General features: G+C 40.2%; 1 protein-coding gene across 1 annotated transcript in view; it reads right to left on the bottom strand.

Annotated features, from left to right (window-relative positions):
• Positions 1 to 12,725, bottom strand: part of COG5 (component of oligomeric golgi complex 5) — a 1,467,851-nt gene that overhangs the window by 1,193,373 nt on the left and 261,753 nt on the right. The window contains exon 6 of the mRNA XM_078680311.1: positions 5,302 to 5,422. Within this exon, the coding sequence (XP_078536437.1) occupies positions 5,302 to 5,422 (121 nt within the window). The remainder of the gene's footprint in view (positions 1 to 5,301; positions 5,423 to 12,725) is intronic.

Below are 12,725 nucleotides of genomic sequence, written 5' to 3'. Positions count from 1 at the left end.
ACCTGCTCCTTTACTTCTCTTCCCTCCCTAACTGCACCTGCTCCTTTCCTTCTCTTCCGTCCCTAACTACACCTGCTCCTTCCCTAACTACACCTGCTTCTTTCCTTCTCTTCCCTCCCTAACTACACCTGCTCCTTTCCTTCTATTCTCTCCCTATCTACACCTGCTCCTTTCATTCTCTTCCCTCCCTAACTGCACCTGCTCCTTTCCCTCTCTTCCCTCCCTAACTACACCTGCTCCTTTCCTTCTCTTCCCTCCCTAACTGCACCTGCTCCTTTCCTTCTGTTCCCTCCCTAACTACACCAGGTCCTTTCCTCCTCTTCCCTCCCTAACTACACCTGCTCCTTCCCTAACTACACCTGCTCCTTTCCTTCTCTTCCCTCGCTAACTACACCTGCACCTTTCCTTCTCTTCCCTTCCTAACTACACCTGCTCCTTTCCTTCTCTTCCCTCCCAAACTGCACCTGCTCCTTTCCCTCTCTTCCCTCCCTAACTACACCTGCTCCTTTCCTTCTCTTCCCTCCCTAACTACACCTGTTCCTTTCCTTCTCTTCCCTCCCTAACTACACAAGCTCATTTCCTTCTCTTCCCTCCCTAACTACACCTGTTCCTTTCCTTCTCTTCCCTCCCTAACTACACAAGCTCATTTCCTTCTCTTCCCTCCATAACTACACCTGCTCCTTTCCTTCTCTTCCCTCCCCAACTACACCTGCTCCTGTCCTTCTCTTCCCTCCCTAACTACACCTGCTCCTTTCTTTCTCTTCCCTCCCTAACTGCACCTGCTCCTTTCCTTCTCTTCCCTCCCTAACTGCACCTGCTCCTTTCCCGCTCTTCCCTCCCTAACTACACCTGCTCCTGTCCTTCTCTTACCTCCCTAACTGCACCTGCTCCTTTCCTTCTCTTCCCTCCCTAACTACACCTGCTCCTGTCCTTCTCTTCCCTCCCTAACTACACCTGCTCCTTTCCTTCTCCCTCCCCTCCAGGCCACTGCATTGCAGTCAGACGCAGCACAGCTGCAGATCCACTGAGACTGCAAATGAAAAGGGAACATCGCTCTGACTTAGGCTGCTCTTCCCACTTAAAACACAAGCAAGTAACTGAAGCCTCACTACCTTTGACTTGTTTGTACGAGAGGGAAAGCTAGTAGGACATAGGAAAGGTGATTGGAGGAGGAGTATGCCTGGGGGACAAGAGAAGATAGGAGACCTTGGCTAACCAATAAAACAAAACAAGACATTTTACAATTAGCAAAAAATCCATATTGCATTAGTAATTACAAGGCAAGGCTGTTTCGGTCTTCTTTGGACCATGCCTCATACTAAATTTGCATTGGTTAAAATATAACAATATTTCTCTCTCAACAGCTAAATCTATATAATACCTATCAGCCATCAGTAAAATAATTCTGTACCAAACGAAGTGAAGGGAAACCAGGCATGCAGCAGTGAGGGAAGACAGTAATGACAAATTGCTCTCTTACCAAGTAATTGCTGACCTGAAGGAGTCAGGATGAGAGGCTATTGTAAAAACCAATGCTGAATGTCAGTTTACCGGTACAGAACTTCAACATTTATCTTCACAGGTTGCACACGTCTACTGGTTCAGTAAAAATACCACACAACACCAAAGAAGATGTCGAGGACTGGGCAGTTGACATAGTAAGTTTTTAAAGGAGAGGTGATTTAATTGCAGGGAAGAACATCAACCAGCATGGCCAGATTCAGAAGAGTTGTTTCATATCATCACAAGCATCCAAACACTGGATCTAACTCGGAAACACAAACTCGGATTTAAAAATGAACTACCCCCAACAGGCACCAATAAATGTTGCTTCTTGCTTGAAGAACTGTTATACCTTCCCATCATTGTTACGCAATCAATGTGAGTCTTTTCGATGTTATGCTTTGTGTGCAATAAATGTGCTTTGACCTAATTACCTATTCGCTGCAATCATATGTTCTTGTTTATTCTGCGACCTGTGTTACCTCTGACATTCCTGTAATCTGTGCTGCTTTTTCGACAATGAAATTCCTTCTTTAGCTTGGACTTTTTCCATTATTACCTAGTTCTTAGGACATCCAGAGTCTTAGTGTACTATAATTAGCCTATCTGAAACCTATTCTTTGTACATTACAAATGTGCTTTCCCGTGTTACCGGGTTGGATGAAGGCAACAAAGGAGCATTTTATGATCCGCAGTATTGAATGTGACCAACATATCTAGTAGAATCAGAAATCTGAGGGATTGCTGGGCTTTAGTTGTAGAATGCTATTTCATACATGATTAGGGTAGTTTTCGTTACATAACTTGTGTGTAACCTGGTATACCCCCACCAGAACACTTAGGTCCACTACTGCTTGCCTCGCGAGAGTGCCCAGATGTAAGAAGGCCAGGATGGGAGGAAGATCGTTCAGAGTAGCTGCAGCCAAGTTATGGAACAGTCTACCTGCCGAAATTCGCCATATCCCTCATCTCCTCCCATTCAGGAAACGTATCAAAACTTGGCTCTTCCCCCTGTCCCTATAATAAAAAAAAATAACTGGCCTTTTCCAGCTCCCCCCCCCCCGTCTATAAACCACAGAAGTAGCTATCAGCGCCAGGATACCTGCCAGGTGACAGTCGCGCTTTATAAATATTTTAAATAAAATAATTAAATAAATAAATAAATCCTTAATGGAGCAGTGTAGAATTTTAGGGATCCACGAGAGACCAAGTACTTAAGTTAGTCACAACGGTTTGGCTCTGCTGTATCTATGGTAATGTGTTGCTACACCAAGGAGTATTTTGTAGCCACTGAGATGACTCCTATCTTGAGGGAACATTTTATTAAGGCTATTATATGGTTAGCCAGCGGTTTCTGCAGGTGCAAAGACAGCTGATCATGACCAAACTAGAGCATAACTGGGTCTGCGGCTTTTTAATAGTAGAAGAATTTCTGTAGGATTGGCTGGGATGAAAAGGAAAGAGATGTACACTACTGAAGGTGAGACATGGTGTATAGTTAAGGGCTGCATGGTTGGTAATGGCAATGCCTGTTTTAATATTTTTTAACTCGGACTGTAAACAAAAAGAAAAAAAGAGTCAAAAGCTGAAACTGCTTGATTAGGCTGAGAATTAACATTTGTACTATCTTTAAGAGGTCACTTAGGCAGTGATTGGTGTCTATTAATTTACTGTAAACTACTACTTGTAGGTTTCACAGATTGCTTTATGGTGTGTGATATGCTCGTGCTTGAAGCGGATTATAGACTTGGTGTCATGGATTCGATTTTAGCTGGTTTACAGCTCTGTTTTTATTCCATCTTGTGTGCTATTCAACCAGGATTTCTGAAGAGGTCTGTATTTTACTTTCTGGAGTGGTTTACATTTATTCACTGTCTATGAGATGAACTTGGAACTGTGAATCTACTAGCTCTTAGACCTACTGAACTGTTTCTTCCCTCCTGTTCAACCAAGTCATTGCCTTCTCTTGCAATATGCACCTAATTCATTTTCCTTTTATCCTGCAATCTACTTTCTCTTTGACCTTCTTCCTCTCTTTTAAAAATCTAAAAAAAACGAATTACCATACTTTTATCGTCATCTTTAATACCAGGTCTTTTGCCGTACAAATATATTTAAGAAGTGTTAAATTGGCGCACTAAATCCACACAATCTGTTTCAATCTAACCCCAAACTGCCACCTCCAGAGTTTGCTTTAGTTTTAAAGTGCACTGACACCTTTCTGGTCAACTGGCATGACAAAAAAATGTATAAAATAAAAATAAGATTAAAATGTTTTAAGTGAACGAGGGTATTTCACTCCTTTCCCAGCTCTTGAATTTTATCTACAACAATGTTCATCTGGCTCTTCGATCGGATTTCTGTCCAGGCCAATCCAAAAAACTCACCTCTTCTAAGTCTCAAATCACTAACACCAAACCTGGCATGCTCATCTAGCAGCTAACATGGCCTCAATTAATCAATTTATCCTTGGTTTTTGACACTGATGATCACGCTACTTGTTCAATTTTGTCTCTTGAGATTTCTGGCACTGTTTTGAGGTGGGGTTGATCATCTTTCCGCACACTGCTTTTCTTTATCATGGAAAGTTATTATTCCTGTTCCTATAAGAATGCTCTATGCACCCCCATAAGAGTCAGTTTTTGGCCAGATGTTTTTTTCTACATATACCACCACTCCACTCACTTCAATCATTGCATTATTTGCTTCACTTTCATTTTTATACTGAGAACAGACAAATCGGTCTTTCATTTGCTTCATTTTCAGATTTCATCCACCAAGATCGATACTCATTTATTACGTTTAATGACATACATCTTTTCTCTTCTACATCACAACCCATGCATTCTACCTGAACCTAGTCTGCTTTCTGCGGTCTTGGTGGTCTTATCCCACTCCAGTTGGCAATGTTGACATTGTTTATCTCCCGTTTAATTGAATCCAATTGTTTACCATCAAAGAAACTCATCTTTGTTCAATTTCTTTTCCAATAAACTCCCTTAACAGACTCTTTTTCTCTTTTAACCTAACTATCGTGCCTCACAACAATTTACACTTTCTGCTAATATTCTCCATCCTTTTTCAGCTATTTTGTACTCCTCTTTTTATAATGTTTGTCTTTATAATGCGTATCTGACTCCTTATCTGGCTCATCTTGGTTGCCCCGTATTTTGTTTTAGTTCCGATGTCTTTTATTCTATATTCTGTATATATGCATACAGAAAACTGCAGCTTTTTAGCTACCGTCTAAGCCAACACTCTAATTCTTGCCTGTTTCTCTTGGGCTGTTATCATCTCTTCACCCACCTTGCATTGTGTATTAATCACAGTATTCACTCCATGCTTCTAAATTAGAAAGCTCCTGATCTTCTGTATACCATGCCCTCTGATTCCCTAAATTTGAAGTCTGTCTCATAATTCACTAACTCCCAAAAATTCTTTTCCTGACCTAGCCTCTTTAATTTTATTTTACTTATTTGTAAATGTTATGAGCCCATAGTGCTAATTTTTACACAAAGTATTAAATGTTGTCCTACATTTTGGATAAGAACATCGAATGATGAACATCGAGAATTTGAAACAAACTTGGTCACCCTGCCAAATTCATAACACTCTGAGCTGAGCAAGACCACTTATTGATAGACTGGCAAACATAAATGCAAAGAAAATTGCAAGCATCAATATAATAAACGGCGTCCACTGAGCCACAGGGTCGATGCAGGGCTAAGGTGTTCCTATTGGAACAGAGAACCAGTCACACACTAAATACAGAATACATGATTATGGAGCAGAATTTACCAAGCTCGTTGAGACTTTGAGCAGCCTTCGTTATCTCTCGGCTCCCACCTTGAAGCTGTCCTTGAAGTCTCTTGCTGAGATACAAGATACGTATTATTCTACGTAGCAAGTCGCAAGCAGCCTGGGAAGAAAAATGAGCATTAATATTCATTCGGGAGGCATCCCACAGAGTTCAAAGATGCACAGCGAGCCTTACAATTGCAGTTTATTCATAACAAACATGCATCTGTTAACCACAGATCATATTTATGAGCCTTTGCATTCTTAAAAGGAAAATAACCTCACCAGAAAAGAAACTGAACAGTAACTGATAACATTTCTCAAGAACATAATACATTTAACATAAGACGACTGACTACCAATCTGTTCATTTTATACAGCAGGCAGGGGCGGCCTTAGGCATGTGCAAGCTGTGCACCTGCACAGGGCCGCCAAACCCGAGGGGCCGCCAAGCCAATATATATCCTTAATATAATAATCCACGGAGGATGGATACATATTTGCGTAGCGGCCCCTGGCAGGGATTTGGCGGCCTCCGGCTCTGTTCCACTTCCAAACGCCCTGACCCCCCCCCCCCACCCCCCTTCCCCCCCCCTCACCTGGCCTCCGTGCCAGTGTTCCTGCGGGGGCCCCCTACCTACAGCCGCGGTCGGTAGGGGAGTACGTGCCGGGGCGGTGACGTGGGGAGGGGGAGGGGCAGGGTGGGGGTTAGTAATGTATGGATAATGGAGGTTTGCAGGTAAGTAAACATTTAAATAAATCAAACGAATCTCGTTGTGCGCACTGCATCCCCAAATGCAATGCAGTGCACGCAACGAAATTCGTTTGATTTATTTAAATGTTTACTTACCTGCAAACCTCCATTATCCATACATTACTAACCCCCACCCTGCCCCTCCCCTCCCCACGTCACCGCCCCGGAAGGAACTCCCCTACCGACCGCGGCTGCCTACCTACGCCCCCTGCCCAGGGCCGCCATGAGCCTAGAGACACCCCTGCAGCAGGACAGAAAGTAGGATGAAACTGGAAAATGACATTCTCTGCAATTCCGCTATTCTCGTCTTTGGTGAGGTCTTAAAACAATTATCTGTGTACTGCCTGTGCCAGCAGTCTGGATCGAACAAAGTTCTAAGACGCTCTTTTAAAACATTTTCAGAGCATTCAGATTGTCAGCGCCACACCTCTTACATGTGCCTCACACCTTACACGTGGGTCACCAATACCCAAAGCCAACTCGCACATCTTTCGTTTTTCCAGCATGCAAGGTTGTAGCCTAGCTTATGCTAACTGAGGGGTCTGCTCAGCGTGGATTGTAAAGGAGCATCAGCAAGAATGTGAAAATCAGCATAAGGTACCTTTTCCGTACTCTCCTCTTACTCTCCACTGCTTCACAACCAACAGGTACAAAATATGATTTCAACCCCTTTACTGCTTCAAGGAGGTAGATCAAGCTTCATGCTAATAATCTGCAGAGAACTGCATGGCACGGTGGTATATATGTTCTAGACCAGTCCAGAGCGCAATGCTTGCAAAAGTATGCGGAGAGGCCATGATGCTGTCCTACCCTGTCTGCAACAGAGATGTGCCATTGGGAGGCCACCAAGCAGCACATGCTCAAACTGAACGAGCATAAAGTCTCTAAAGAGCTTGAAATCTTCTACTGTGGTAAACTTTGAATTGTCACCTGGCAAGAGTACATCAGGGGTCTGACAACTTAGTCAAAATTCTGTGTATTGGGTGGTAGGGGTGGGTTATATCATACCAGGGTGTGGTAAAAACCTCTTTTACAGGTTTTCCAGGAAGGAATGAGGCATAACATGCATAATTTGTGATTATTGCACTGAAGTTTGCACATTTCAACTTTTTCCCGGTCATTTCCACATATAAATGTTGCAAGTTTATGTTGGTAAAATCCGTAAGGTGAAAAGTGTAGAAGAGTGTGATAGTAAACACACTAACCGGAATTTTGCAGGGATTGGATTTTAACTGATAATTCTGAATCAAGGCCTTAGTTACCAAAAATGTAACCCAAGTTACAGAAACTCTAAAGGGCTTTGCCTTTCCAGGGAAATGTTCAAAGTTCTAGAGCTATGTAGTTTGTTTAAGTTAGTGATTTATTTCAGTGGTTTATAAATTAGTTCAGCCTTCAGAAAATTTGGGCTAGTCTAATTATTTGATGGAATTAAGTTAATACCTTCAGGATGACCGAAGCAACACTTCGAAGGACAACCTTTGCCCTTGTGAAAAATAACTGGGCTCTTCAAATGAATGTCCTTTAAGCTTGCACATTTTCCTGGTGGTGGAGATCTACACCAAGGCGGGATTGAGAAAGTATATGAATTAATATTAAAATGAATTAGCTCAGTGGCTGAATGTGCACAGATAAAGGAAAAACGTAATGTTAAAATGACATGCATTTGAAATGTGCTGATTTGCAATAGGCAGCCAAAGTTACCCATTTAAGCCATAGGAAAAACTGAGAAGCAAGTTTTCCTTAACTAGAAGCAAACCTAATGAAATGCGCACAACTTGAATCAGAAGCTTGACCCTAAAGTGACATGCTTAGAAATGTTTGCCATGACTGCAGAAGGTGTCGGTTTAACACATGTATTACTTTAAAAGCAACATTTTATTCATAGATGCCAAGAACTTCCTATTTTCCCATGTCTCATTGAACATTTAAACAGATTAACTTGTATATTATTGACAATAATTATTGTTTGCATTAAATGGAATGCATTTCCTAACAGTTAGTTTGTCTTACAGTTAGTACTTCATTGTTTTCGCAGTGAAACAAAATTGAGATTTAGGTCGACCTACGCTAAAATGCCTATGCCAACTAGGCCTTATGCTTCAAGAATCTAACTACGCAAGACTATCTGTAGCTAACCTTGCAGTAAAGTTTCCCAAGTCGCATGTATTTTCAAGGGAAAGGATAAGCTGAACCTGCTTACCAAAAAATGCTGCCACCCTACTGGTCCATGGAGGAAGAAGCCTGATACAATGTTTTTAACATGTTTTCCTGACTTTTATATTAGTGCATGTTCCTAGGTAGATGCAACGCTTTTTCACTTTTTACTTGCTGAACAGAAGACGGCGTGTCTACTCCTACTAATGTTCTCTTTTTACCCCTCCTTTACCATTTGTTCTCTGACAGATTGCTACTACAAGTGTATGCTGTTTTATTTGGATTAGAGACTCGTCTGAGGCTTATGAACTACTCTTGATGGGAAGTTCTGCTTGCTGTTCTAATTTGGTTTTGAAGCTTTATGCTCCTCTGATCTCAGTCTTCTCAGTTTGATTCTGAGTGCTTCATGAGTTTTACAAATCTAAAACTTGGATTTTGATCTTAAAAATAGAGACTTATTCCTTTGGAACAAGCTTAATGCAACATTTGACGTATTACTTTAACCATTCTTTTTAATGAAATTTCTGTAAATGTATTTGATTTATGGACTAACAGAAATAAAGTCTTAAAAATAGAGACTTATTCCTTTATGGAATAAGCTTAATGCATCATTTGACGTATTACTTTAACCATTCTTTTTAATGAAATTTCTGTAAATGTATTTGATTTATGGACTAACAGAAATAAAGACAAAACAAGCAGAAGAGCTTTTACTAATCTCTTAAATGAGAATAAAGATTTTGAAAACGTATCTAAACTCTCATCATTGACTAAACTTAAAGTGTTGGAGCGATTTAGATTTGTGATGTTGGATCTTGCTCCTTGACTCCCAATACAATATTCACACGAATAAAGAAGACAGGTGTGTAGAAACGGGGCTTAACTCTGAAAAGGATGGCTGCGCTATCAGGATCATTCCAAGTGATATTATATTGTAGAAGGCTACTGGCTCAAATTACCCAGGTGGTAAGGGGAGGAGGGATAATATGAGAAACAATATCAAAAATGTGTCACACAACTTCTTTCAGGTACTGAATTTTTACAAGAATGAACCGTAACACTTACCCAGCCAAAAATGAGATGCAATACACAAAATCATTTAGAGAATTCTTTAAAATGTTAGGAGGGTTTAAACTCCTTTCCAAGAGACACAGGGAAAATCTTAGCCACCTCCCTTCTTACAGCTTACTGGTTCAATTATTTCAAATAACACATTTTATTTCTGTTCTTTGTTTCATTACACATAGTTCTGAGATCCCTAAATATGTATAAACTAGTTCTTCAGTATTTATGGTTTAAAGTTCTGTAGAGTTAAGGAGGGTCCTCTGCAAAAGGAGCAGCAGTTTCAAAACATACCGCAAGGCCTAAGAAAGGACTATTAATATTAACAAGCTTTCAGAGAATTTTTGAGTTCCTGAAGAGTCTGATGAACTAGGAAAGTATTGCATGGATACAAGAAGTCATTAGACCCTGCAGTCTCTCGAGCCACCTCTCAAAAGTTTGAAAAGTGTTCCGCTGCCCGATTTAGGAAGATAATGCTCATTGGAAGTGGAAGTAGAGTGCTTATGAGGTCCTATAAATCAAGTCTCTGGGACGCAATGAGAGATGAGACGACGTCAAGCTGATGTAAAAATCTAATATCATACAGAATGCTGCTAACTAGACCAAGGTGTTCCTGACAAGCAATTGGTGGTTGAGTGTTGAATAATCAGTAATTTAAATAGGGTAAGAAATGTGTACCCTGTAGATAAATATGGGCTACTATCACTGAAAGAACCTCTGGAAGCAGAGTGTAGGCAGAAGGGCAGACCACTATGCTTTAAATGTGGATTTCTGGCCAAGTCTTTGGAAATAACAATGCTCTTTCTTTTTTTTGTTTCAATATTTTTATTGAATTTATGTTTCATTAAAAACAAGCAGGATAGAAGCATATATAAGCAAAGTTACAATCAGTACATACCACGTTATTATTAAATCAAGGCCGTTGTATACTTCAACAATTCAAAATCAAGAGGCGTTTCAGCTTTCAGACCTGGCCAGTTGCTTGCGACTGTTGAACTTAAGCGTAACCTTTTAGCAACATCTATTCGTATTGGGATTCTTTCTTCATGTTAAACAGATGCATAGTGTACATTAGTACGTGATGCTGCAACATGCTACGATTGCTAGCAATAATAGGGAGTGTTACTGCATTTATGTCGTTCGCAGCCAGCTGCATCTAGCATGCTATTTAAAATTGCAAAGTGTATTATTTCTCAATTTTAACGACTTCTGTAGCTTGCACAACGTCAGACTGCGCGCTTTGGATATGTGTCTGTAGTGGCAGCCTACGTTGTTCTTTTGCATCGTATGCCGTGCAGGTACGGTGAGCATCAGATATGGTGCATCCCTTAACTGTGGAGGAGGATTAATAAAGTGTGACAAAATAATACCCAACAGGTGTTGAGTCTGAACCGTGGGGACTGGCGCTTAAGAACTCTGGGGGCAATAATGCTGTGTTGGTGCTGGCTTTCGCTGCTTGTTAGGTCTGTGGCATGCTCATGGTTGCACTTATATGGTGGGTTGATGCCTTTTACCCTTCCATTTCACTGATACCAATGCTCTTCCTTGAACAGAAAAATAAAGCACACATCTTGAATATCAAGATGTTATTCCCAATGTGCATAGATCCTAGCTATCATAATCATGAGGAAGCAGTCCACTATAAAAACAATATGATTTAAGCTATATTTAATATCAGACTGATGCTCACAATCTTCCTGGACACATACTTTCCTGAAGTAAACATCAGATTATTTCATTTTGCAGAACTAGCTCAGTTTCCTTTAGTAAAATAATCTACTCAATTTCTTAAAGAAGCTCTGGAGAGCACTTCTTCATTTTTGGAAAACAAAGTAAATAGATAGTAAGATTAATTGCATATTATTCCTCAATGATGTCAGGTACCCAGTGATCTGTAGTGATTTACAACAAATCATGGTAAAAGGACAGCAGTCTTCCGCCTACTAGAATACAGGCACAAAGATCTTTTGAATTGCAAAGAGGGGGTCACCCTAAGTTCTTAGAATAATTTTTATTTGTACCACATGAAGAACTATTTGATTTAGGTTCCATTGAAACATTTGCTTCATGTCTGGTATCTGTTGTTTTATCTTAGACATCCGTCTAGTCCTGAAAGCAGAAAAAGCCTTGGGATACGGAAAGGAATCCTCTACTTGATATTTTCTGATTAATGCATGCTTAAAAGTAATAACACCTGCTTTGGTATTTTCCAAAATGACATCGACTTCAGATGAAAATGACATCAACTATAACTGTTTTGTTGTTGTGAAACGGTCCCAAAGCCTCATCTTTTCTGTCTGAGATCCAGAAAAGAAATAACTCTGCATCACTGAGAATGAGAAAAAGAGCAGACTTGCCCATGTTTTCTAGTTTTTTAAGGTTATAAGCAGGCATAACTAAAGCTGCATTACACAGTTCGAGTGCAAGGCAGAAGTTCTATTAATGTTGTTTGCCTTGCCCTGTCCGCACCTTATCTTTAAGACTTGAAACCACGTTAACAAATAAATGATGACCATCAAGGAACCAGATAATTACTTTTAACTATGGTCACAGTAAGCACAACAGATTACACAGAATTGTTATCCAAGGCTACAAACGGCCGGTCGCGAGGTGTTATGTAGTTCGAGTGTAGGTTTAGATGTATAGGTTTTATAACAGGACTAATCCATGCAGTAGTGGACTAATCTGGAACTGCAGGAAACAATCTTGGGGAAAACCCAGAAATCAGTTTCAGAAGATGTTAATCATTTTAAGGCTTCAGACATTACTGATTGTGGAGCTACCATTTACTGTCTGTTCTGACAGAAAAGAAAAAAGTGGTACTCTTCCACTGGGAAAAGCGTCTCTGAAGAAGCTTTGCCATTCTATGAGCATAAATAGAAACAAAAAGGAAACTGGCAAAGAAATTTCTCACCTGATCTGCCACCTATAGTGGGGCAGAAAACATCAGTTGCATGATTGCCTTTGTGATTTTCCATACTAGAGCAGCCAAAAGATCAGCTGCAACCCTTCCTCTGAACACTATACATTATTGAAGTAGCAATGGTATACCTACCCGGACGTGGCCAAGGAAGTAACAGAGGAACTTAAGGAGTCATGCTGAATGCAAGCTCAACAATGCTAAACATTTTAGGCAATTTTAAAAATGGAAGGAAACAAGTGCCGGATCAAAGCTAAGAGATGAAGGCAGAGTGCCCTGGTAAAAAACGAATGGACTTTTCCGTATTTTAATGATGATATTATTTCATAATGTATTATTATTCTTGTGTTACTATTATATTGTTTTATACAAATTAGGTGAGATGCATTATTTTACTGATTATATTGTCATCTTATTGCTATGCCATTCCAACCCAGTCATGTTTGTATGAGGTTTTATACTATTTGACTTCCTTTTATTCTTTCTTTTCCGTTTTCCATCTATTTATTTATTTATTGTTCATCATAACATTGT

The sequence above is a fragment of the Lissotriton helveticus genome, chromosome 1_1, assembly GCF_964261635.1.
Source record: "Lissotriton helveticus chromosome 1_1, aLisHel1.1, whole genome shotgun sequence".
In the NCBI taxonomy this organism is placed as follows: domain Eukaryota; kingdom Metazoa; phylum Chordata; class Amphibia; order Caudata; family Salamandridae; genus Lissotriton; species Lissotriton helveticus.
Note: the sequence above shows the minus strand (reverse complement) of the source record. Positions and strands in the feature narration are given on the sequence as shown.